General features: G+C 35.8%; 1 protein-coding gene across 1 annotated transcript; it reads right to left on the bottom strand.

The window, feature by feature from the left end:
- LOC128225113 (GATOR complex protein NPRL2-like) lies at nt 1-24,314 on the bottom strand. Its single transcript, XM_052935145.1, has 11 exons — nt 24,216-24,314; nt 14,860-14,951; nt 14,361-14,529; nt 13,084-13,192; nt 12,364-12,500; nt 10,480-10,577; nt 9,670-9,706; nt 9,011-9,104; nt 7,644-7,761; nt 6,638-6,795; nt 1-5,702 (listed from the first exon to the last, which is right to left on the bottom strand). Exons 1-11 carry the CDS (start codon nt 24,297-24,299, stop codon nt 5,635-5,637), a joined length of 1,164 nt encoding a protein of 387 aa, XP_052791105.1. The 5' UTR covers nt 24,300-24,314; the 3' UTR covers nt 1-5,634.
- Between the last annotated feature and the right edge of the window lie 2,747 nt (nt 24,315-27,061).

The raw sequence follows: 27,061 nt of genomic DNA, 5'->3' as shown, positions 1-27,061 counted from the left end.
AAGTCTTCAACTTTTTATTTCACATTAACATGGTTTTATAAGTGCAGTATATGCAAACAAAAATACTGCAAATAATAGGTTTTGTATGCAAACAATAATATTGTATATATGCAAACAATAGTTCTTTCTATCCAACCAATAGTACGGTATATGCAAACCATAGTTACTTTTTATACAAACAATAGTAACCCGGTAATGCATACAAGTTATGCAAACAATAGCATTGTTGATGCAAAAATAGTACTGTATATTCAATTGCAGCAAACAATAATAAAATAATTGCACAATTTACTGATAATTAAAACAGTCATGATCATGGACACATAGGGCACACAAAACCAATGTACATTAAGTATATGACATGAACAAGTATAAACAAAAGAACAACAATTTCCCTTATTTATCTGTGCAATATTCTTAGTAATTTGCAAATGTGTGATCATATTTTTTAGTGTACATGACTCATTTACACTAAAAAAACGAGAACAAAAAATTACACATTACTATTTTAATGCTAACAATCCTTTGGCACAAAATAACATAGAGGCATTGCAGACCATAAAAATGCAAACAATCATCAGTTTTTCTCTATTAACAAAGGCAATACTTCAGAAATGATCTTGATATCCTTGTTTTGCTTTCTGTATGCAGCTTCAAAGACTGATTCAGAAAATGAACAGAAGGAGTTTAACTGTGTACACCACAATGTATGGAAAGGAGGAACCCTGTTATTATTTGGAAAAAGAAATTTGCTCTTGGATCCAACATAATTTTTTTATAACTTACATGTATGCAAAAAGAGAAAGTATTATAAATTGTTCTTGTATCAAAAAGCATCAATGTTCTTCAGATTGGTCACCAACCTTTTTGATAGTGATGATGATGAAAAAGACGTAGCTGCCATATAAGATATTTATTGTGCAGCATTGAGAAGGTTATGTTAAGCAAAGTTGGTTTGGGGATCTCCCACAACCCAATGTAATGACACATTGAGCAGCGGACTTAAGGCGCTACAGGTATCTACAAACTTTTTTTTCTTCAATCATTCATTGATGCTTCAACGTGCTCCAAAGTTACGTTCTCCACCCAGTTTGCGAAAAAGGCTACTTCAGCACCATTATTTGATGAACAATCACCTTGCAACACTTGTGGCAATAAAATATTAAAACTCAAAGAGCTTATCTCAATTACAATACAGGATTAATATTATCTTAAAAAGTATGTTGTTAAACGAAATGGGAGAAGTACAACGAACGTTACAGTGGCTGCGCCAAGTAGTCAGCATCTTAGATGTGGGAACAAAACAGACAATGAAATAAAATACTTCACTGCAATTGTTGCAGATGAGCCTGCATACTGCAATGTTTAGAGTGTATCAGTTAAAGACAATGGCTATGTTTACAAATGGAACACATATTCTTCTTCAAGACTCCTTTCGAAAAAATAGAGATTCATCATTTTGGTGTGTCAGTTCGAGTAATATCATCTCCTGGGCTGCAGTTCCTGTACCTGAAGCCTTTATGGTGTTTGATAGATTAATTTAGAAAGGTGTGCTTTATTTGAGAGAAGGTATAATGGTCTTTTATCAATTTATGATGTGACTTTCCGTAATTTTCCGTCGATACATATGATTCTACTGATACACTAGGACTAGTCGAAGCAGAGGGTGAGCATGACAGTACAGAGAACTCCAGGTATTCCAGTAATTTTGAAGGCAGATTCACTGACGGCTAGTGGTCAGTTTTATTTTGATACATCGTGTACATAATATTGTACACAAATTGAAGTAGAAAAACCCCCCTGATATAACTTGTTACATGATAGCTTTATCATCTAAGGGTTATCTGCCCTAGTGAGTTAAATACCTAGGCACAGCCAAATGCTTATCAGTTCTAGTTTAGATATCGTACAATACATGTCGCAATAAATAGTTAGAGCACATTAAGTGTCGTCCTTATATTTATATGTATTCCTCCATAACATAACATAACTGTTTGACAATAACACTTGCTTTAACTCTTAAACAGTTTGCAAAAAAAACATTATTCAAAGAAATGTATTAAAAGATTAAAAGACGAAATACCAGCCCGTTAAGGTTTACCCTTCAACAGAGAGTGAAAGGAACCGCAACATAAGTGAACCTGGTAAGTGCTGACCACTATAAAACTAAGACAAACTATAAACAGTTGATCTAAAGCAGTTGAACCATCATTCTAAAACATACATGTACATGCTATCCATGCAGTACAATTTATATGTCTGCTTTAGATCAGTACAAATGAATCAGCCTTGAAAAAGCAAAATGTGTAGGCTGCTTCTGATATGTTCAGTTTCACTAAATTTTTATCATAATCATTATGGTTTGTCCTATATATTGTTGCTGCAAAGACAAAAAATCATTTAAATTTGACAATATCAGGTTGAACTGCTTCATATGTAGTTCGAGAAACAGTGGTTGTCTGCTTCTTAAAGCGCTTTGATCGTTCATGAACTTGTTTGTTGTAAAAGTCATTGTTACAAATCTGCTTTACATAGTGTTGAACAGACTGATAACCCTTACTATTTCCAAGTCTTTTAACTGCAAAGTTAATGTATTGGACAGATGGACTAGAGAAGCACCAGTCAAACAACATCATATTACAGATGACATTAGATTGCAAAAATGTGCCAGTAAAAATAGGTGAGTGCATGGGCGTATTTAGATATGCATTTTATGGCATAAAATATTAAGATTTACAGTCTAGATCAAGTATAGGGATCAAGAGTCATGTATATCTACTGTGTTAATGAAGTAGACTAACCTCCGTAGACAATATAAATATATACAAACCTAGTCAAATGTCTCTTTTATCGACTTTGCATAATACTTTACCTTGTATAAACTATGTTACAACCTAGTCAAATGTCTCTCATATCAATTTGTCTGGCGGCTTTACTCTTTTGGCGGGTTTGGCCGCCAGATAAGTCATCTTACGGCATTAAATAAATGCCCATATACAAACCTATCCTGGTCATTTGTTGATTACTTACTAGCTGGGGATATGAGAGTCATAGCCAAGCCTGGTATAATACATAAATAACATTTATGGTCCATAAAAGTATTATGTAGCTTGCTAGGCCATTTCTTTTATTGGTTTGGCAAGTTAACATGGTAACGACAAGCGTTAATGTGCTTTGAGGTCTCGCTGCAAGACTTATTTGGCCTGGCTTGATAACCAATCAGCTTGTAGGACAGATACACCATGACTTTCACAAACCAATGAAATCGCATTCGCCATTATTCTTTGTCTTCAGCGAACAAGCTTTGCGTGAAACGCTAAAAAATCAATTACCACCTCCTCCACAACAACTACACAATAATATGTGTCTAGTCAAACTTGTATCAACTATATAAACTTTTGTATTATCCATTTGGTATTTCTATCCACTTTGTATATTCTGTTAACATTTCACATGATTTGTGTTAAAGAACTGTTTCCATTACTCCACACCCATTTTGGCATTTCTATCCACTTTTGTATATAAGGTTGTTATTTCACATGTTTGTATGTTTGTATTAATTAATGTTTCCATTATTTACTGCACAATTCTGCAGATTTCTGTACTAATTCATATTGGTGGCGGGTTTGGCCGCCAGATAAGTCATCAACTTTTACCTTGTTTACACAAATGATGTATATTTTTGTTACAGCATTAAATAAATGCCCATATACAAACCTATCCTGGCTGTTTGTTGATAACTTACTAGTTTGGGATATGAGAGTCATCGCCAAGCCTGGTATAATACATAAATATATAAATAGTAAATTTGGAATCTACACCTTAAAAGAACTAGCATTAAATGCTTGACCAACTAGCACTAGAGTTCTATCAACAATGATCATTATAGAAACGTGTGTCAGAAATATATTCAAACTTTACAATACAATACATATTTTTTTGGTACAGGTAGGGGTAATCTTTCTGAATGATGCGCTTTTTACAATTGAACTTAAAAGTACTCAGTTTAGATGTATGCTTTTTTATGGTTTATAAACTTACATATGTATATTTTCATTAAACGTGCCATTAAAAATATTATCAATTATATCAAATGTTGTCACTTAACAGTTTCTGTGTATGTATAGGTTTGTTGTGAAATAAAATTTGTATATACCTAGAGTTGTTTGTTATGTTATGAATGTACATTAACTTTGGTCGTTCCCACGACGTTGGATCAACTTTGTTATTCCGACATTGTTCCAATGTCGGAGTCTGACGTCTAAAATACTTTAATTTTCAACCAATATACAACGTCTTTCCAACGTCAAATGTTTGCCGAGTATGTGACTTCCATCGTGAGCAATGTTTGGGGAGATCCCCTTGTCAGAGAGTGAGAAAACATATACCGATGTCATAATATACTAGAAGGTATCTCTGTACTAGCAAAGGAATGAAAAGCTAGTTAAGAAACTGTCGTCTGCTTTTTCGTGCCTATTTTCTTTCCTTATTAGTTTAGATTATTTGCAGCACTCAGTTTCATAGTTTTATCATTGAGTATATAAGGCTAAATAAAAGTAGTTTTGTGGTAACAGTTACCAGACTACCCCTATTATTAAGTGCAAACCAAATGTTTCTTTTAAAAACATTTTTTTTTAAATATCAGTAAACATATTAACCTTATGGCACTATTCTCTGAACATGGGTATAAAGTTAACTTGTAGTGTGTTTCATTTTTTGAAACATTAATGTCCAAATAAAGAAATGTATGTATATAAACAAGATACCCATACACAAAGACATAAAAATAACATTCCAAAATAAAATGTTTTCCCAACCTAACTGACTTTGTTTTTGTCATGATGTTACAGTAACCACATCTTTATATTCACTTGGCCTAAACGATATTTATTGCATGGTTAAAGCTCTGCCTCTTAGTGTTCGTTCTGATATAAAATATATAAACAATAATGACTTTAATAGTGAATAACAAATACAAAGAAAAAACTCAAAAATGACTAACGAAACTCCATAATGTGATCTTGGCATATTGGATGTCCGTCTGTCTGCATTAGAATATTGGCAGCCACAAAACAGTCAAATCAAATTTCACAATGCTACATCCATGAAGTATTTATGTAGGGCATTACATTTCAAAGCAACAACTAAATGAAGTAAGAATGTCATGACAGCAGCAATTCATGGCTATTCTGATAGGATGACCATATTGAAACTGCTCTTTTAAACTTTGTCACACTCCCCAAGTAATAAATTGAAAGTTTTAACACAGTAAATGAATGTACATGTTGTGTATTATAATTATCACAGTCAGTCAGCAAAAGTAGCACAGGTCATAAAATTAAGCTCAATTTGCTTTTGAAAAGCTGTACAGTTTCATGTAATTTTACAAAAGTTGAGCAATATGCTAAAACACTAGTAATTGTAATTAGCACTAGCTCACACGCCCTGCACTTGTTCAATGCTGTAAATGCTCAAAATCTGGACAGCATGGTTTGTTATGTAAGTTACCTTCCACAAAAATCTGAGTGTGATTGTTCAAAAGGCTCACTTTGATGACTTCCATGTCACAGCTTGCTTACACTGGGTTAACTGGTTGTCCTCGACAGCACATTAAAACAAGCCCAGCTACACACCTCACTTCCAGCAGACAACAATACTGGGATCATTGTCAATCATCTCATCCAACTCTTTGTAAGTGTACCCTGAAAAATACAGAAGTTCTGTCATTTTAAAAGGATATCGGTTTCAGCTTTAACACTGAAATCGCTGTCATTTTCATTGAATTTTTGTGGATATTTGTTTCAGCCAGTTTTAACACTGAAATCGCTGTCATTTTCATTGAATTTTTGTGGATATTTGTTTCAGCCAGTTTTAACACTGAAATCGCTGTCATTTTCAAAGAATTTTTATGGATATCAGTTTCAGCCCGATTTTACCCTGAAAACGCTACAAAGACTATTGATAGCTAGAGAATTCTAATCGTTATCTCAAAGTTTTCAATCTAGGAAAAATAATGCAGTCTAAAATGCTGCATAGGTAGCATAGGTAGTACCCATGAAAAGTATGGGTTCTTTTTAATTTATGAAGAGTATTAGAAATAGGGATTATAGGTATACATACACTTATTGAATGGTAATCAATCAACTGTCAAACTATTTGATGGAGGTCAGGGAAGGTCGAGTGAACTTTTGCCCAATCCATTTTTAATAAATTGAACAGCAATTAAATGCAATTTCTGTATTAATTTTCTCTGATAAATTTGTTACTAAATATAGTAAAATGGAAGGATATACAATAAACTAAAATAGAACTATTAACATTTATAAACTAAGGTAAAGAAAGTCATTTAATAATAAAAATTAGTGAACTTTATCAATACAAGAATATGTTTCTGCCTTTATTTTATGCTTAATAACAAATACATTTTTTCTTGGGCTTGAACACCTAATACCCTAAAAATGTGTCATGTGTTGCACTTAGGCATAAACACATACTGCTGGTGTGGGTATATGTTTCATACTAATGTAAAAAGTGTATTATCCCTACAATGACTTATTTCATGATGGTGATGTCATTTATGATATAAAATGTATTATCAACTAAAATCCTTAACAAGCACGCAGAGTAAGCTACGAACCTGATTTACAGCTGATCTCATCCAAGCTGTGGTTTCCGTTTAGCCACTTGCTAATGGCCACCACCTTTGGAATGCTTCGAGTCTCACTAGGCAGCTTCACTGGGTAACCATGGAGACGACCAATCAGATTCTTCTTCAGACCAAACTGGATGAGCCGCCTGGCAGGGTGAAAACAGTCAGTATTTTTTATCATTTCAAGCTTTTATATGGTTTGTTGAAAAATAATGGTGGATAATATCCTGATAAAGTCACCATTTGAAACATCGAGTTTATCGAAATATTATTTCGCTTTTCCCATTATTTGACCTGGTTAACTGTGAAAGAACGAACAAATGCGTATCCAGCATACTGTCATTTGGCTTAAATTTTTGACATTTTCCAATTAAATATGAATTATTTATTATCAGTGATTTTTTGTAAATTTTAAAGCAAGAAAAAAATCATAATTGCTAATTTTAGTGTAAGATTGCAATATATTTCACATCATGATCGTCGTATATAATTTTTATATATATTATCCAATAAGTACCTAACTTGACCAAATCAAGAATGATCAATTCAAAACACTTAAGAACATTTGAAAATAGGGCCAGAAAACCTCCCTTTTTTTTACCTTTTAGGGTGTGTGGTTAAACCTCATACAAAAACCTTCAACTGTGCGTCCCTGAGTCAAACTGGGGTATAGCATAAACACATTACAGAGTGCTGGGCCCAATTTCTCGAAACCTCTTAAGTCTCTTATTACAGGATTAAGCTAAGCTCGCTATTTTTGTTTTTCAAGAATTTGCGTAATATTAACTTCTTTAAGAACTGTTATACTTTAGATAGGAATTGCATTTATTATTACCACAATAAACCATTTTCCTTTCATAAAAGTTCAATTTAAGTATGTATTTTAGCTAATTGAAATAAGTGACTTAAGCCTGTTAAGCTTAAGAAGTTTCGAGAAATCGGGGCCTGGTTTTATGTATGACCTGTTTTATCATAAATTATAAATATAACTTACTTTTCATCGACCTTGAGGTTATGTGGGTTAAATCTCATACACAGGTCTCGAACTGTTAAACCCTGAGTCAAACTGGCATATAGCATGAACACATTGCGGAATGCTGGTTTCACATGACCTGTAACACAAGTATGATTCTTTTTTATATATTGCCTTATTATGGATCACCAGGTCTATTTAGAATAGGGTCCAAAATAGGTAAATTTTCGAAACTTAAGCCAACTTTGTTCCATGTTTAATGCAGCCCTTTGAGCCTTGCACCAACAAAACATATGTTGAATAACTTCTGCATTTTAACTCAGCTAAGCAACAGTGTGATATGCAGTGGTTACATTAAAAAATACAGTGTTATTTTCGCTTGTTCAATTAAATGCAGGCACTTAGACTATGTTAATGTTAATGTTTGGTAAATGTTACCCACAAAATGAACACGAAAAGCTAGTTTAACTTAGTGTTCACTAGATTAAATATTTTACGATCTTACACTTAAACAAACATTTGTTCTGTTTACGTTTTGCCTAAAAAGTATATCAATTTACAGTCAATGTTGTTGTTTTTCAGAAATCCCATCAAAATGAATGTGAACAAAACGTCTGTTTGGAAAAATGATGTCACTAAATTTGTATCCAAGCCCTGTGTGCACTGAAGTTTGGTTTGGAACCGAGAGTTTAAGTTTCAAAACAGTGAAAAATATCATATTGATATTTACAATGCTTGAGACAATGAAATATTATCTTAATTTCACTGATAATTGTCTATTAACCACCGGAAAGCATATTATAAATACTGTTAAAACAAGAAAAGTAACAAATGGCAGTAACTCTGTAATAAGCTGAAATAGAATTGCAGTTCCTGTGCACTGAACTCCCTCTCATTATGATCTATCACTGTATGAAATTTTATTAAATTCCATCCAATACTTTTCAAGTTATGCTCCGGACAAGAAAAAAGTAACAAAGGGCAGTAACTCTGTAATTAGCTGAAACAGAGTTATGGTTCTTGTGCACTGCACTTCCTCTCATTGTGCTTTACCATTGTATTAAGTTTTAATAAATTCCATCAAGTAGTTTGCGAGTTAATGTCTGGAAAAATATTTGATAGTAAAAAAAAAACTAATAAAGAGCAATAACTCAGTAATTAGCTAAAGTAGAGTTATGGTTCTTGAACACTGCACTTCCTCTCATTGTGCTTTACCATTGTATGAAGTTTAATCCAATTCCATCCAGTAATTTTTAAGTTATGCTCCGGACAAGGTAAATTGCAACGGACCGACCGACAAACCGACTGACCACAGGGTGACTCCAATATACCCCCTTCAAAGTTCGTTTGTTGGGGGTATAACCAGCCTCTCTTTTGATTAAGCTTACTTTTTGAGGCCACATATTGCAGGCACTCCTCTTGTAATATAGGGTCATCAGCTAGTTGTTGGAGCTGGCTGGTTGTCGTGTACATGTTGGAATACTGAGAACATGAACATTATACAGATTATGGAGGCTCCACAAAAACAGTTCCACATTTAAGACATCACAGTCAATATAGTTTCAGGTTAGAATTGACTTCTCGAACCTATCAAAAAATTGAAAATCCAATATAAACTGGAAAAATATTCACCCATACATTTCATTCAATTTTCACACGAAATGTGCCAACAAAACAAAACAAGAGGCCCATGAAGGCCTAAGCTCTACGGGCATGGCTCTTGTAGCCAACCTTTCATGTTCAACAAGCGAGGACGTGAAATGAAGACTGACCACTTACTGACTCACCATTGAAATGATCATGATGATACTTTGTATAAAGAATGTCTTCCCAAATGATATTATGAACTTTCGATTATTGTCTGTTAGTAAATCGAAAGGCTTGCTCTGAATCGATTCGATAATCGATAGCAAGTGGAGTCCTACCTTCAAATTGAATCGATTCGATAATCGATAGCAAGTGGAGTCCTACCTTCAAACTTAAATTAAATGTAAATCAAGAATTTAACATCGTATTTGTGTATATAAAACTTCATGTATAACCTTACCTGAAAAACTGAGATCATTGTTATCACATCAATATGCCTGAAAAGAGATAATAATCATTAATAGCAAACTTTATTTATAAAGTCACTCATCACTCAAACAATGTTTTCACAGATATCGCCAGTTACTCCATTTCACAGATAGTTTTGCCTCAAAAGTTCACCTCGGGAAAACAAAAGTTACAATGTAAATACTGTTTAAACAGTAAAATATTTTTGCTGCGAATTGTGAAATGGTATCAATGAAAATATCTATTCGTTCATGCCATAACACTTACAAAACAGAAATGTTAACCTTTCACACCTTAAATAAAAAATTCTGCCAATTTGAATCTTGACTTCTAACTTGGTGACAGCATACCAAAAGCCACAGTAGTGAAACTTGCTACATAATCTCACAGTGTACCAAGTTTCATGTTAACATCTATAACAGATTTAGAGTTTTTGTGCTTAGCTATTTCTCATCTGATCTGTTCAAAAAAACAAAAACTAATAGATAATGGTAAAAATCAAATACCTTTCATTTCATAGATCAACTCATCTACAGTAAAGTACAGTTGCGACCACAATATTTGTAACAATATTTTGACCTTTTTAAACAACTTGAAATAGATAGTACAGTTGCGACCACAGTCAAAAGACTGTAACAATATTTTGACCTTTTTTAACAACTTGAAATAGATAGTAAAAATGCACACATAGTCAAAAGACTGTAACAATATCTTGACTTTTTTAACAACTTGGTATAGAGTCTCCAAACTAAGTATGCACATTCGTCATATCTTTTTTTTGGAAACAAACAGACAAACTTACAAGAGGTTTTGCAGACAGGCCTTGACCAGGTTGATTTCTATGTCAGCTTCTGCAGCTATCTTTGCCACATGGTTGTAGCCATCAATGTACTGTAATACCTGGGAAAAGAAAGAAATAATTCAATTTCAAAGGTACAATTATATGGACTACAGTGGTTGAAATTAGCACAAGCCCGCAAGCCCTGCACTGGCAAAATGTCTTTTGGGTTTGCTCAAATTCTGAATTTAATATCGCAGGGCTTGTTCATCCAAAAGTCTAATTTCGATGACTGAGACTATAAATCCTTGAGCTTTGTTGTGAATAGCCAAATATCTGAAACCTATTTTGCACAATGTCCAAACAAATACCGTAAATGCCATATAAGCCCTGCCAGGTGTGTGTCTCTTTGAAAACCCTGCGCACTAAAAAAGAACTATTATTCCATATTCAGCAAACATTTTAATTCCGCAAAATTTGACCATCAGTCATGGTATGTGAGAAACTGACAATGCTTGTCACAAATACCCATCACCTCGACCATAGGAGACGATAGCCCGCATATGATCGATAAGCAGGGCTTCTAAAAACCGACAATTTGTCTGTCAAGACTGATTTTGACTTTGCCAGAATTATTTCAGCTTTGCCAGACTGATTTCAGTGGCAGAAAATGGCTAAAATAGTAGGTCCGAAAATCGTTCATTTTTTTCAATTTCTGTCCAAAAGGGCTAAATCAGTAAAAATGTAGAAATTGTAATGCAGAAACAGACTTTGTCATTCACACATCCCCGGATTGGGAGTTAAAACTTTTAGAAGCCCTGCCAATCAGTGTTAAGTTAACACTACATTGTAGCTGTATACATTCACCAATGTATACATCCCCTCATGACTGTGAATTTTTGTTTGTCAAATAAATGTGATGATCTTTTATCTGTCTGGAAGAGACAGAATTCTTCTAACTTTTTATCCTACGGTTACATATAGGTGATTTTAAACTTTACATAAATAATTATAATCAAGGAGTACAATAATAAGCACTATGAACATGAGAACTGTATATGGGCACATTTACAGTACATGTAGTTTCTATCTTTTATGATTGTCTATACTGAATCACACACCCTTACTGTGTTTAGGCAGTTTGCAAAAACACTTAACCCTTAGGCTGCTGATGGCGATTTTAAAGGCTTTGCAAACAGCTTGGAACCTGACCAGGCGCCGAGTTACTCGGCGTCTGGTCTGGTTCCAAGCTGTTTGCCACTCAGTCAATATATCCCAAAAGTTTTAAGTAAATTGAAAGAAATTTAGAATAAACCAGACGACATTTTTGAGCAGACGACAATTTGCCCAGCATGCAAAGGGTTAATTGGCATTCAATGGCTCCACTTTTTTATATCTTTTATGTGGGTGAATCATTATTTATGACCCTTTAACTACCAATCAAGCGATAAATGACATGGCTATCTGCACTAACTGGCATATTGTCCCTTTGTGGCAAGTGTCATACACCATGTGATGTAGATAAAACATAGCACGAGATCAGCCTGTTGTGATTTTGCTGACAATTTAGGATCCCAGTCTCAATTATATGTTGATTTTACTAAAAAAAAAGAAATCCATGAATTTAAGTACCAACAAAATGGTCTAAAAAAACAAACACAAAATTTCGAGCCCAGTGTTTTCAATAAGAACCGGCTGCCGGCCAAAATGGACGGTTCAAATGGCGTTTGGGCCGGTTCAAATCTGGAAAACTAAATGAATTTGAAGTAGAATAAGTAGAAGCTGGTCTGTTACTTTACTATTTGAGACGGTTCAACCGAAACTTATTGAGAACCCTGCAAGCCTACGAATATAAATGATTTCACAGTATATCAAAGTTATATAATGAACTTGTAATAAATAAAGCACCTGTTGAGTGGTCAGGTCCCAGTGAGTGTGTGTGAACCTGGAGAAATCTGACAGAAACATGGGCACATCATGGTCCTGCACGGGCTTTGGGTCTTCTATCTGTGGTGACACCTTAAGGTGAACTGTACAGCTGGAATCTGAGGAAAAATATTTCCAAAATGTAACCACTACAAGGACCAGTAGTAACATGGGAACACCATTGCTATTTGCATGTTATGTCTAATACAGACTGACGTTATGCATGACATATCAGGCATATCATAGGCAAATAGTCACACTTTCTACAACATATCAAAGAAAGAGTGACTATTTGAATGACATGTTGTAGAAAAGGTGACTATTTGCCTGACATGTCATAGAAGTGGCTATTAGCATGACATGTCTTAGAAAGAGTGACTATTTGCATGACCTGTCTTAGAAAGAGTGACTTTTTGGGTGGCGTGTCTAAGAAAGAGTGACTATTTGCATGACCTGTCTTAAAATGAGAGACTAATTGCAAGATATGTCATAGAAAGAGTGACTTTTTGCATGACAGGTCTTAGACAGAGACACTATTTGCATGAGAATTAGACAGACAAAAAGCTTTAAATGCAACAAGAGAAAATATCGCGTAGTTTTTCTTCAAATCTGGATATAACTTCTAATGACAACACATTTTCAGACAAAATGTCATCTACAGCAAAATACCATTTACCTTGAAATTACCTTTTCAATACTTACTCAAACACAGGCTGCAGCTGCCTGTCTGGTTGAGACTGTTCAGTATGTCGGACAGCAGGGCAGGGATCTGACTTTTCTTACTTTCCTCTGACAGGATACTGCTCTCTAGCTGCAAAGAAGCATGTTCAAAAGATGCTGTATATAAGGACTGTTCTGGAAGCATGTGTCACATAAACTTTTTTTTCATATTTACTTTTTTAAGGACATAATAAACAAGAGCTGTCACAGAGACAGCGCGCTCGACTATTCCCCCGCTTTTCAGTGTAAGGATTAAAAAATTTTGGCAAAACATGCATGGATCACTGTTAGATTAGATTACATGCGACATTTTAAACAGAATTTCTGAGTCTAATAATGAAGGGCCATTATTTGCAAAAAACAGTTATCTAACTTGGTTATTCAAGTAAGTTGCGTGGTTGAATACCATTATATAAAGTCTCAATGCAATACATTATGTGTTTGCCGAGATATTATCCTATGTGTGCTAACATGCAAGACCTTAACAAAAATTTCTAAGTCACATAATAAAGGGGCAAAAATTATATAATATGGAAAATAGAGTTATCTTACTTGATTAAATAAGAAGGTGAAATGGTTCGGAGCCTGTGTGTAAAGTTTGAATGCAATACATATCGTACATGATACATTTGCTGTGGTATTGACTTAAAGTGGTAACATGTAAAACCTGAACAAGAATTTCTATGTCAAATAAAAAAGGGTCCATTATTTGAATTTAATGCCAACTAGAGTTATCTTACTTGGTTATTTAAGTAGATTGGATGGTTGAGTACTATTGTACTAAGTCTCAATGCAATACATCATGTAGTTGCTGATATATTTACCTATGTGTGCTTACATGCAAAACCTTAACCAGAATTTCTAAGTCAAATAATAAAGGCCCATAATTTGCATTATATTAAAAAAACTGTTATCTTACTTCATTAATTTAGTATGAAAGATAGTTGGGAATACATATCAGAAGTTTCAATGCAATAAATGATGTATTTACTGAGATTATGACTTAAAGGTGCTTGCATGCAAAACCTTAACCTAGGTGTGACGCAGACGCCAGTACGAGTAGTATTGCTCTCCTCATTCTTCGAATAGTCAAGCTAAAAAGGGGTTAATTGCAATAAATTTCACCTCATGAATACCATAAGTGTATAATTCACTCGGCCACGACATGCATGAAGTATAGGTGTCGGTCCACACCCAATGAAATAAATCGCAATCACACACTAAAGCACACAACTATCCTCTATCTATATTACATGTACCTCGAGCTGAGTTAGATAGGATGCTAACTTCTTCACCACTGGTTCATATCTGGAAGTGCGCGCAGTGCTGTCAAACACGAAACAACAGTTGAATATCAGGGCATTCCTGTCGTACTTGTTATTCTGTATCGAGACCGGGCAACCAACAATCTTCAACCCCAGGGAGTTCCTGCAAACCAAGAAGAAAGGCCATAGCATATTATTTCAATATACAAAACTAAATAATTTATTCATGGCTATCATAAACGGATTTCTACCAGATTGTTTTATGTATTTACTTCATAGTTTATGCACACATTAACCAAGAATTTCCAGAAAATAAGGGATTAGTATGTGGGGGATAAAGATTAAAACCCTGGTGTGACCCTTATAGACATGAATTTAGTCCACAGCTTGTTACTGATATTATGTTACTTATATATATTGTAAAAAATCCCACATTAGTATGGTGGAATATTTAGAAAGTTAATTATGTTAAAACTTAAAATTATAAACTTACACCGTTATTAATCTTCTTTGCAACTCTGGTTTTGTTATTATGTATGACTGAACTGCATCGAAGTAGTCCTTAGACACATAACCCTCCGGCACCTGCAAATAGAAAAAATAAATTTAATTCATACTATGCCCAAATCTGTTTTTAGGTAGTCTACATTTTTTTATATTTTATAATCACAAACATAATCTTTTACACAAGTGAAAGGGTATTGGAATGTTATACAAACTGTTTATTTATCCTATTAAAGTTATAACAAAATAATAGTTATACAAACTGTTTATTTATCCTATTAAAGTTATAACAAAATTTGTGTTTTTGTTTTTACACAAATTTAATGAACAGTTGCTGATTTTTGGTGACATGGATTTCCCCACTTAAGAATTACGGACACTACGGACCATGGACATTACGGACCAGACATTACGGACCAGATTTAGGGACACTACGGACCAGATTTAGGGACATTACGGACCATCTTCGGAATCTTACGGACCATGATATAAATATATTTTTTTTTAATTATTCACTCATTAGTTTTTAATTTGTTAATAAATACTTGAATATGAGTGCTCAGTATGACGTTATATCTTCCATAAAACTGTGAAAAATCCCGTGAAGATCGAATAGATCAATGGTTCAATATAAAATTGTGTGAAATTCCAAAAGTTGTTAAAGACATATGTATTTATAACAATTATGTGAAAAATAATGAACGAAATTTGAAAGATCGTCAGTTAAATCAGTTAAAAGCAACAAAAGAAATATTTTCCAAAACAGTTTATTTCCCAAAATAAATTGAGCAGAAATATTTTCCAAAACAGTTCATTTACCAAAACAAATTTAAGACCAATGAGTGAGGATGTAAACCTCAACTCTTGCTTTATATTATAAATAAACGATGTGTGTTGTTGCAATTCTTGCAAACTGATGTTTAAAACTGGCAATTTCTGTTGCCTTTATTAGTGTTAATTAGTTATAATTGTACCTGTAATTATCGGCGGTATATTACAAAAGAAACAAACATTACACTGACAACCTTTAATTGGCAATCATAAAAGTGTGAAAACCCATTGTAACAGGGCACTTTCACTTAACCTTTCAATTAAAACAGATGAAACGGAAAACAAACAAATATGACGATTCAAAGTTTATTTCAGAAAGCAATCGATCACATATGATTTCCGTTTCCGGTATGTAAGGTGCAATGTTATTGTGATCGGAATATAATTCAGTATTTGTGGATTAAATAGACAGTGCAGTGCAAGGATTTTTAGTGATTTGTGATACGGATATATTGGACTTATATCGGTATGTGTTTGAAACTCGAACAATTTCACTAAATCTGTGATTTGATCATACATGTACTGTATTGTGGGTGGGGGGAGATCTTGAGAAACATTCGAAAAATTCGAATTTCCCACCTATATTGACAAAAAATTCGTCACGCATGAATAACTCTGATGTGTGTTCAAGTGTTCGGGATCATTATAACGGACATATCAATGGATCATTGATTACCGTTACTATTTTACCTACATATGTCTTCAAAGGCGAAGAAACCCAGTAAGCGCAAAGAAAAGTTCTCAAGTAATTCGAGCGATGAGGGATTAACGCTTAAGCAGGGTCGGTGTGGAAGTCTAGACGATAGTGAAAGAGACTTTAACCTCAGTGTAAGCGACGTGATTAACGAGGCCAATAGTGTCCTGTATAGCGAACAACAGACTTGTGGTGACGGCAACGTCACACTGGGCGTACAAGACATGGCGTCCGGAAGTAGTAAAGAAGGGTACTCAGACCTTAGTGTCAAGATTGACCAAGTGTTGTCCATAGTGGGTGATATGAAGGTTACACAGGAGGGCATGAAACGCACTCTTGAGAGTAAAATAGACAATTTGAAGAATGAAATGATGAAGAACATTGACACCAAGCTCAAATCGTTGAAAAACGAAATATCGTTAGACATTGGCAAAGAGACTAGTCGCATCGATGGTCTCATGGATTCCATGAAAGATATTCAAGTGCGTTTGCGTGCGGTTGAAGACGGCACGCCCTCACCTGCAGAACCTCGCGAGGTCGATCATTTGAATGATCCTGACTACTGCATCATCGCCACTGGGATACCAAAGCAGGACGACGAGGACCTGTTTGAAAAGGCCAATAGTCTGATACGCGCACTTGGGGAAAACGTTTATTCCCGCGTTACGGTGACGGGAACCATTCGATTGCCCAGCAAGCTACGAGGAAAACCAGGACCACTGAAAATCAGCTTTGGCTCGACACCAGAAAAGGTTCTCGTTCTTAGACACAAAATGAAGCTAAAAGACATGGAAAATTATCAGGATGTGTTCATTAAAAGCAGCAAATCTCACGCAGAAAGGCTCATAGAGCTCAACGCCAGGACCATCCTTCGTCAGCTTCCACAGGGAGCTGGTTATCGTGTTGATGCCAACGGCCGCATCCGCCCGCGCCCCGAGCAGCAGCCCGCCGCCGCACGTGACAGTGTATAGGACACACCCCGTCCCATTGGATTACCCATCCATATTGTACATATTAACGTTTGTGGATGGACAAAAGACAATGAAAACCTACGTATTGCACTATTAAACTATTTTGATGCTGACATCATCTCTGTCTGTTAGACACATTTATCAGACAGAAATGTGCTGAATGTTGATGGATATTCTTGGTTCGGTTTCAACAGAACAGAAATCCACCGGAACGCCCCAAAAGCGTCTGGCGGAGTGGGACTATTAGTGAAGCAGAGTGTTGTAAATGAATATGACGTTGCTATTGTGGATCGAGTTTACGACGGAATAATCGCAGTATCGTTTACCAACAAGGCTACGGGATCCGATTTCATAGTATTTTCATGTTACTTACCGCCGGAGGGTTCTACATGAGGACGTGATGCACAGGGATTCTTCGCCCACCTACTAACACAGATATACGCCCATGCAAATTATGATCAGATGGTTGTTTGCTCGGACTTCAACGCTAGAATAGGCTCATTATCCGATTTACTGACTGAATGTGATATTATACCGGAGCGAACGTGCATTGATAAGAATATTAATCATCATGGTCATGATTTAATTGAATTCCTATGTGACTCCAAATTCTGTGTACTTAATGGCCGGTTTAAACCAGAAGAGGATAATTTCACATCCATCTCGCGCAAAGGAAAAGCTGTAGTAGACTTTATATGTGTACCACATGACGTATTTCACTGCTGTAGAAACTTTAAAGTCATAAACCTGACTGATATCATTGACCAACAAGGATTACATGGATTACTCGGTGAGCGTTCACGCATCCCTGATCACTGTGCATTAAGTGTAAAGATTGAAACGGACTATAATGCGCAATTATATGGGCCATCAACGGTTTCTCTTACCCCCCGCGAAGCACGCTATAATCTTCGTCGGATACCTTCTGACTTTATGGACAGTGATAGAGTCAAAACGGCGCTTATATCCCTTATCACGCAAATTGAAATCTCGAGGGAGACACAGGAAAATATAGGTTGCATATATCAATTACTCTGTGATGTAATTATATCTGAAATGAATGAAAAGATTCCAAAATTAGCGAGTACAAAACGAACATCAAAGAAACGTAAACATGCCAAGCCATATTGGAACGAAGAACTGCAAAATCTCTGGAATAAATTGAGAGAAAGTGAAAACAAATTCCTTAAGTGCAGGAATGATAGGACATTGCGCGCACGTTTACATTCGGAATATGTTTTGGCTAGAAACACGTTCGACCGGCTCTTGCATAAAACAGAACGGGCATATAGAAGAGACAAAGCCATTGAAATTGAGACATTTGAGGCAAACAACCCTAAAGAATTCTGGGAAAAAATAAAGTTAGGGCCAAGGCGAGAATCGCGCATACCTATGGAAGTTTATGACACTGATGGTTCTGTTACCAGTGATGAAACGAAAGTGTTTGAACGGTGGAAAAATGACTTTAAGGACTTGTACAACTGCAAGGAATCGGATAGTTTTGACGATATTCACTACGATCGTGCAAAGATACACAAGACTTTAATTGAGAATAACATGGCTGACCCCCTTTACGTCACGAACGAATCATTGAATATTAACGTTTCATTGGATGAGATAGCTTCAATTATACAGAAAAGTAAATCCGGCTCGGCATGTGGAATAGACAATTTACCGTATGATGTGTTGAAAAACCCGCCGGTTATTGCCGTGTTACAACAGTTATTTCAGTTAATATTCGATACTAGTAAAATCCCATCAATATGGAGAAAAGCAATCATTTATCCAATATTGAAGGACCCACAATCAAATAAAAGGACCCCAATGAACTATAGAGGGATTAGCCTACTATCGTGTGTCAGTAAACTGTATACGGCGTTTTTAAATAAACGCTTAACAAAATACCTAGAGACGGGCAATCTCCTTGCTGATGAGCAGAACGGGTTCCGGGCGAACAGATCGTGTGAAGATCACGTTTTTACTCTTAGTAGTGTTGTAAGAAACAACAAGAATGTCTATGCAGCGTTTATTGACTTGAAACGTTGTTTCGATTATATTGACAGGGACATGTTATTGTACAAACTGTTACTAAATCATATCGATGGAAAGTTTTATAACTCTGTCAAGAATATCTATGCGAGTTCGTCATCTTGTGTCCGGCTCAACAACTCACACACAGACTGGTTCGATTGCATATCTGGGGTGAAACAGGGGTGCACGTTATCACCGACGTTATTTGCCGTCTTCGCCAATGACCTAGTAAAGGAAATAAATGACTTACAGTGTGGCGTCACCATCGGGGAACACCAGGTGTCCATTCTCATGTACGCTGATGACATTGTTCTAACCGCAGACTCTGAACAAAACCTACAAGCAATGCTCGACATTTTGAACATCTGGTGCAAACGCTGGCGTGTAATCATAAACACGTCAAAATCGAAATGTATGCACTTCCGGAAAGCACGCACTCAACGAACACAGTTTATCTTCCGTATTGGTGATAATGAAATAGAAATAGTGGACAAATATAAGTATCTAGGCATCATTTTCCAAGACAGAGGCGATTTCTCAACCACATGTGAGGGCTTTCAAAGGGGGGAGGTAGAGCTCTTGGAAGTGTTATAAGTAAGATACACCCCTTGAAAGACATTTCCTTTAAACCATATGAGAAACTCTATAACGCTTGTGTTGTGCCCGTCATGGATTATTGCAGCTCAGTGTGGGGGTACAAACAATACCAACCATCGGATAATGTGCAGAACCGAGCTATGAGGTACGCCCTTGGCGTCCATCGCTTCGCGCCGATCCCGGCGCTGACAGGGGACACTGGATGGATACCCACCCGTTATCGCCGCTGGAGTAATATGCTACGCCTGTGGAATAGACTTGTTCTCATGGACCGTGACCGACTGTGCGCCCAGGTGTTTGAAATTGACTATAGAAAATGTACCGCTAACTGGTCAAGCGAGGTGAAGGACATCATGGACAAAATAGGAATATCTGACAGTTTCAATGCAAAACAGCCTGTTGATATTAAGAACGCGCATTCGCTGATCAAGGACTATTATGTTAACATTTGGTTACAGGATATAAGATCTATGCCGAAATTACGAACGTACCGTGAATTTAAACAAGAATTCAAGTGTGGAACTTATCTGAGTATGGACCTTAAGAAAAATGAACGTTCATTATTGGCTCAGTGTAGGACTGGTATATTACCACTGAGATTAGAGACCGGTCGTTATTTAGGGGAACCAGTGGACTCTAGAACGTGTAGGCTATGTAACTCTGGAGAAGTTGAGAACGAGTGTCATTTCATATTTCAATGTTCTCTGTATAATGAACTGAGAAATACCTACCTTGGTAATATCATATCACGTGACAGTTTTGTATATATCTCCGATCTAGACAAACTTGTTTTACTTATGAAGGACTATGTGAGACAATTATCCAAGTATATTGTTAGTGCTTTCACTCTGAGAAAAACCACACTGTTTGCTTAAAAGTATTGCTAGTTATTAACATTACATCTTTTACGTTGAAAGTTTGTTCATGCAATGTCCTTAATATGTAAACTCACTTATAAACGTATTTGATGATATAAACATTTCCTTTATAGATATGTATAATATTCACTTTAAACCTTACATACATATTCGTTATGTTTAATTTATGAAAATTTGTATTTCATATATGTGATATCTAGGTGACTTATAGGCCCGATGGGCCGGGTGTAATTGCTTAAACTATTTATATTTGTATTGATTTGTAATGATGTATATATACACATGTCACTATAATAAATAATTACTTACTTACTTACTTACTTACTTACATATGAAAACATTAATATTCACATTTACAATTATAAGATAAACACATATTTCGTTCATTATTATTCAAAGTATTATAATACTTTATTAAACATACATTGATGTTTAACATTGGAATTTCATGGGATTTTTCAGTTACATTAAAGATAATTGTCATACTGAGCACTAATATTCAAGTATTTATTAACAAATTTAAGACCAATAAGTGAATAAATTAAAAAAACAAACAAATGTTTAAAAACATTATAAATGATGGTCCGTAAGTTTCTGAAGATGGTCCGTAATGTCCCTAAATCTGGTCCGTAGTGTCCCTAAATCTGGTCCGTAATGTCTGGTCCGTAATGTCCGTGACCCCCACTTAAGTCATACTATTCTAATTCTAAGGACAAGACAACAAATCCACTATTAGCTGTATTCCATTTGTATTCTTCACTTCATGACTGTCATATTATTGTGTGAAGTTATTAGTTTATAATCCCTCTGTAGTATAAACATCTCCTAAATATTAACACACTTTGTTTCCAAACTCCTGAACTCAGTCTGAACAATTGTTTCTTTCTCCTTACTGAACTGCCTAGACCTTCACTTAGCACTTTCAACCTAAACTCTCAGCAGCCAATCAAATGAGTAATCCAAGTGTTTGTTCATTGGTCAATATTTAACCAATAATAACTCCCAGCCTAAAGAAAAGCTAACCAGCTAAAAGACCTGTAGGCTACTTTTCTAAGGTTAATTCAGTTTACTCCAGCTCTCTAAGTAGATCAACTTATCACCCATTTAGCATTACAAACATACAATTTCTCCTTAAGCTGCATTAAGTGTTTTAGCTAAGGTGTTATGAAAGGGTGCTACACCCTGTCTTTTTTTAGTATGAAACCTTTTGCCCTCATGAAGACCAACTATGCAACCTCCTGCCTTCATAGAATTAAATGCTTTAAATAATATTTTTTTAAACTTAAAATGGTATTGTAAATTCATACAAACTTGACATAGTTGGCAGTTGAATCCAAATAATATTTTTTTAAACTTAAAATAGTATTGTAAATTCATACAAACTTGACATATTTGGCAGTTGAATCCAACTAATACTTTGTGTACTTCATTTCAGCACAGTTCCTAACAAATTCTGTGAAACTTATGATCATACATGCGATAACGTCCCGGACGTCCGGGATTGTCCCGGAAATCGTATCTCTGTCACGGAGTCACGGAGGGTGCATGTTTGTCCCGGAAAGTCATAAAAAAAAAACGAAAAAAAATAATCTCGGAATCGGAATCGATTATCTTAATTTTACCAATGTAAGTCAGCTATTTTGCCTGTCCGGGACACTAGTCGTAAAACACAGGACATGTTGACACTTATCCGTTAATTGGTACGTGTGTCGTCGAGGTCATCGTCAATCACCCGATAAATGATCTATCGGCCTATTGTTGTGCTTAACGAGTGGGGGAGGGTTCTTGTATACAAATTCATTGTTTTCATATGGATTTGTTTGGTCTTATGAATGATAGCTTTTAATTGATGAATTGATATTTTTCACACATTTTACCAACAAACGAGCATGAAGGTAAGTTCAAAGAAAGTGACAAAATGAGTAAAAAAACAAAATTAAAACACGGAAAACATCCCATATTCCTTTCAAATTTCAAAGTCGATACGTCGTTATACTTTAAACAACTTACGCGTCCATAAGGAATTTTAGTGTTTTGACCTTTTTTCCGAACTATCGTGTGTATTTTAACGCCGAAATAAAACTGACGATATGGGGTTTACAGGTGGTTATATAGAGTGCTTTAATCACGTGACCATGGTAAGTCACGTGATCGCTTTATACAGCCGATTGTTGACACGTCCCTCTATCAAAATTATATGCATCTCCAAACGGAAAAAAGCTCATCGACTGGAAAATCTTCTTTATCGTCTGGAAAATATTGTGTGTCATAAATTGCAAACGTTTTAAATGTGATGAAAAAATAAATATTTTGTAACGCATGTTCTCAAAAGCGCGGGAAAACAGGTGCCCGTATAGTTGTCTATTTCCTGTTTTGATGAAACCGAAAGTAGACTGCATATCCTCCTGGTTAGCACTTCATTTAAAGCCTGGGAAAATATCTGGTGGTTTTATTTTTTCAAGAAAATGCAGAAAAAAACAACCATGTCAAGTAAAAAATACGTCTTGGCAGTCAAAATAGGTACATTTTCCCGACGTTAAAAACGACTAAAATAGCCCCAGATATGCTATAGAATGCACCACAGACGTTCCCCATTTAAAAAAAATTCGGGGGGGGGGGGGGGGGGCATGCCCCCGGACCCCCCTAGTGTGCGTTGACATTACGACGAGTGTCCCGGAATCGACCCAAGAAATTATCACATGTATGCTTATGATGTTAAATTTCTTTAAATTTTTCCTACACAATGTACCCTTTTTCTCATTAATCACCCTGTCCTTTTTTAAGAACCTGGCTAAAACACTAGTTATACCCATACAACACAATCACTTAAAGCCATATTTCAATAATCCAACCACCTTATTGTTGTTATCAGACACACTTGTATGACTCTAATTTACACTTTCATGTCATCTTCTTTCATCTCTGATAATCAGTGCTCCAGCTAGGCCTTTATAGCAGGGGGAGGTAACACTGCTGCACTTTTCCGGCACCCTGCTGCCTTTTTACAATGCCCTGCAGGGCTCTTTTGTTTGACTGAGCCTTTGATAATTAAATTAACACAACATGTTACTGGCTACCTTCAAGCATTTGTATAGAACCTGGTTTATATTATAGTTTTGAACTATACTTCATATTTATTGCACATAATGTCAAGTCAATTTTTAGAAATTTATAAGTATAAAATTCTAATTAAACATAATTTTGACACTTATGCTAAGATAACAGCTAATACTGAGCTAAGAAATTCATAAGTTAAACTAAAGCTTTTTGAAAACAGTATACCCAGGTCACTATTGCAAACTCATGAAAAATGAGATAACAATTACACATAAGTATGCATTACCTGAAAAGTAATTTTAGGACCTGCTGTTATGTGAAATTCACTAAAAAATATGCATTTAATCTTCTCTGAACTTTTTCCAGCCATTTTCTATTATTGAATTCGTCATAACGGCTTTTATTTGCCAACGGCAATACATATCTAAAACCCGGCTATCGGATTCCGTTTCATCAAGAACTTTCTGCAGATCTGTGTACATCTTTTATAATAGTGATTACAATAACCATAATAATGATAATAAATAACAACAACAACAATAATAATCAACAACAACAATAATAATAATATTAATTATAATATCAAAAGTAAGAAAATAATCCGATAAGCAATGTACATGTGTCAACGGACATATACATCTATACCAAGGGAATGTGCACAATTATCTATACTATGCTCTTTGGATCTTACGACTTGTGCTTTACTTTAGATCATCATAAGTTCCTATTGTGAATGTAACACCAGACAATAGTCAATCTTGCAACATTTAAGCAAAACATATTAGTTAGTTGTAATTTGTTTTTATAACTTATACACGTTTTCAAAAGATGAGCATGATTGTTGACCTTAACATTAACTAAAATCAAAATGGTCGGAATAGTTTTTTCAGGTCATAACCTACTTAATCCCATCACGTCTGACGGTATTAGATATAAGCGTTTACTTTATATCAATATGGGTCATCTGCAACGTTTAAAGTCTTTCTTTTTTCATTTCTTTCTTATTCATTCTAGTTTTTAGTTGTTTTCAGTAGCCTGACTTGATATTATAGATAATACACCAACTAGTAAATATCTCCATTTGTCTAACAGTAAACGCAGTTCTCTTGCAAGCACAATATTGGGGTCTGACTGGGAGAAAATCCTTTCTCTGCTAGAAGGAAATATTTCGCATGCTTGGAGGAAGTCTTTGACTTGCTATGCTTCTTCTTTACTCCTAAAGTCCCTGCCACACCTAGCCGCGCTGCCACTGCGATTCCACGGCGTTGTTAAATTTCTCAGAGCGCAGTGAGATCGCACGCAAAATTGGTATTTTTCATGAAGGTAGCGACGTCAAGGCGTTCTCGGTGCAACCTTGGCGTTTCTACGGAGCTCGATGGCGTTCTACCGCGTTCCTACGGAATTCTAGTTGGCGATTGTCTGCGCTGTCATGGCGCTATAACTGCATGTGCACTGCACTTTCACGGCGCTCACACTGCGATGAATGCGTGTTGTTTTGCAATACCTACAAAACGATATCTCCACCAGAACTCCATTCTTCCAGTTGCTCTCGAACAGTTGAAACCATGCTGCAACCGTCTGCCTTCGTCCAGCCATGGTCGAACCCAGTCTACAACGCATTGGAAACCTCACCCGTCGTCGGGCGGGGGGCGTCTAAGAATGAGATCATAAGGGTATGCATAATCTAGGATCTGCATGTAGGCAAGCAGTCCGCGAATCCATGGACAAATCACATCCCTGACACTTGTAAGAGCGCACTATGAAAATAACTCATTGTAAGCGCCGTATAAGCGCGATAGAGACGCAGGGACGGATCAGAAAACGCCGTACGATCGCTGGGCAAGCACCATCGATAACCATTGCGTTCGCACTGTGACCTCTGTGCGCACCCACGGCGATCCTGTGGTTGTAGGAGACCAAACTGCGCTGCAACGACGAACCCACTGTGCTCTTACCAGAACACCGATCGACGGCGTTTTTTTAGGATGCTCAAAGTGCCCGTCGTAGCTCAGCGTGCTGAGTTCCCATCGCGTTCACTTGCGATGCTTTTGAATCCACTGCGCGTAGATCGGCGATCTTGATTTTTCTTGGACGCCGTGGGAATGCGGCTCTAGTGTGACAGGGGTTTTATAAATGAACATCTATATTTTCATGAACATCTTAACACAAAACTAAAGAGTATCGAATTAGGTGATTACCAGCTACGTGTATATCGTAAACTATTTAAAATGCTTTTTTGGCTGGAGGCCTTTATTTACGAAATACATTCTTGACTTGAAGCTATTACCGTGTATATTATTTTCTATACTTCTGTGTTCTGATGGCACAGTCATCATCCGTAATAGACAAAATATCTATAGGGTTGTTTGCATATCAAGAGCAATGTATTATTGAAATGAAACTGTTATGATGAACAGAAACAGGCAACTGATATGCCCAACTGTATTTGAACGTTGCTTTGGCCGTCGGTTATCGATCGGCTAGTTTGAATGAAAGATCGCATTATGGTTATTACTATACAGTTAGATATTTTAAATTATTAACTGTGAAACTCACTATCATATGTGCATGTGTCTCCATACCTACATGTATGGGCTGGAGTACAGCACCTGTACGTGTCTGTGAAACTAGCCATACTGTTTAATCAGGGTTCCACATAGTTAAAACTGGTCATTAGAATAATGTACTTTGAATCTGAATAACTTAAGTCAGAGATTACACTGCATGACCAAACTTTGTATGTAGGAAGTGGTTATGTAGACCTTTCATGGGATTACATTTGGGGCCCTTAGGGTCAAAATCCCGAAAAGTAGAAAGAAATGGTTGAAGATAGGATTGACATATCTTGACTACACTTGGTAGTTAGGAACTTAATGGAAAACTTCCTTTGAATTGCATTTGGAGCCCCTGTGGTAAAGGTTAAGGATACTAAATAAAGAAAACTGGTTGAAAATATATAGCTTTAGTTAGGATTGACATATATTGACTAAACTTGGTATTAAAGAACTTCATAGAGTTCTTTAATGGGATTGCATTTGTGGCCCCTGGCGTCAAAGTCAAGGTTACTCAAAAAGAAAATTGGTTAAAAATGAATAACTTTAGTTAGGGTTGACATATCTTGATTTAACTTCA

This window comes from Mya arenaria, chromosome 2 (genome assembly GCF_026914265.1).
Source record: "Mya arenaria isolate MELC-2E11 chromosome 2, ASM2691426v1".
Classification (NCBI taxonomy): Eukaryota; Metazoa; Mollusca; class Bivalvia; order Myida; family Myidae; genus Mya; species Mya arenaria.
Note: the sequence above shows the minus strand (reverse complement) of the source record. Positions and strands in the feature narration are given on the sequence as shown.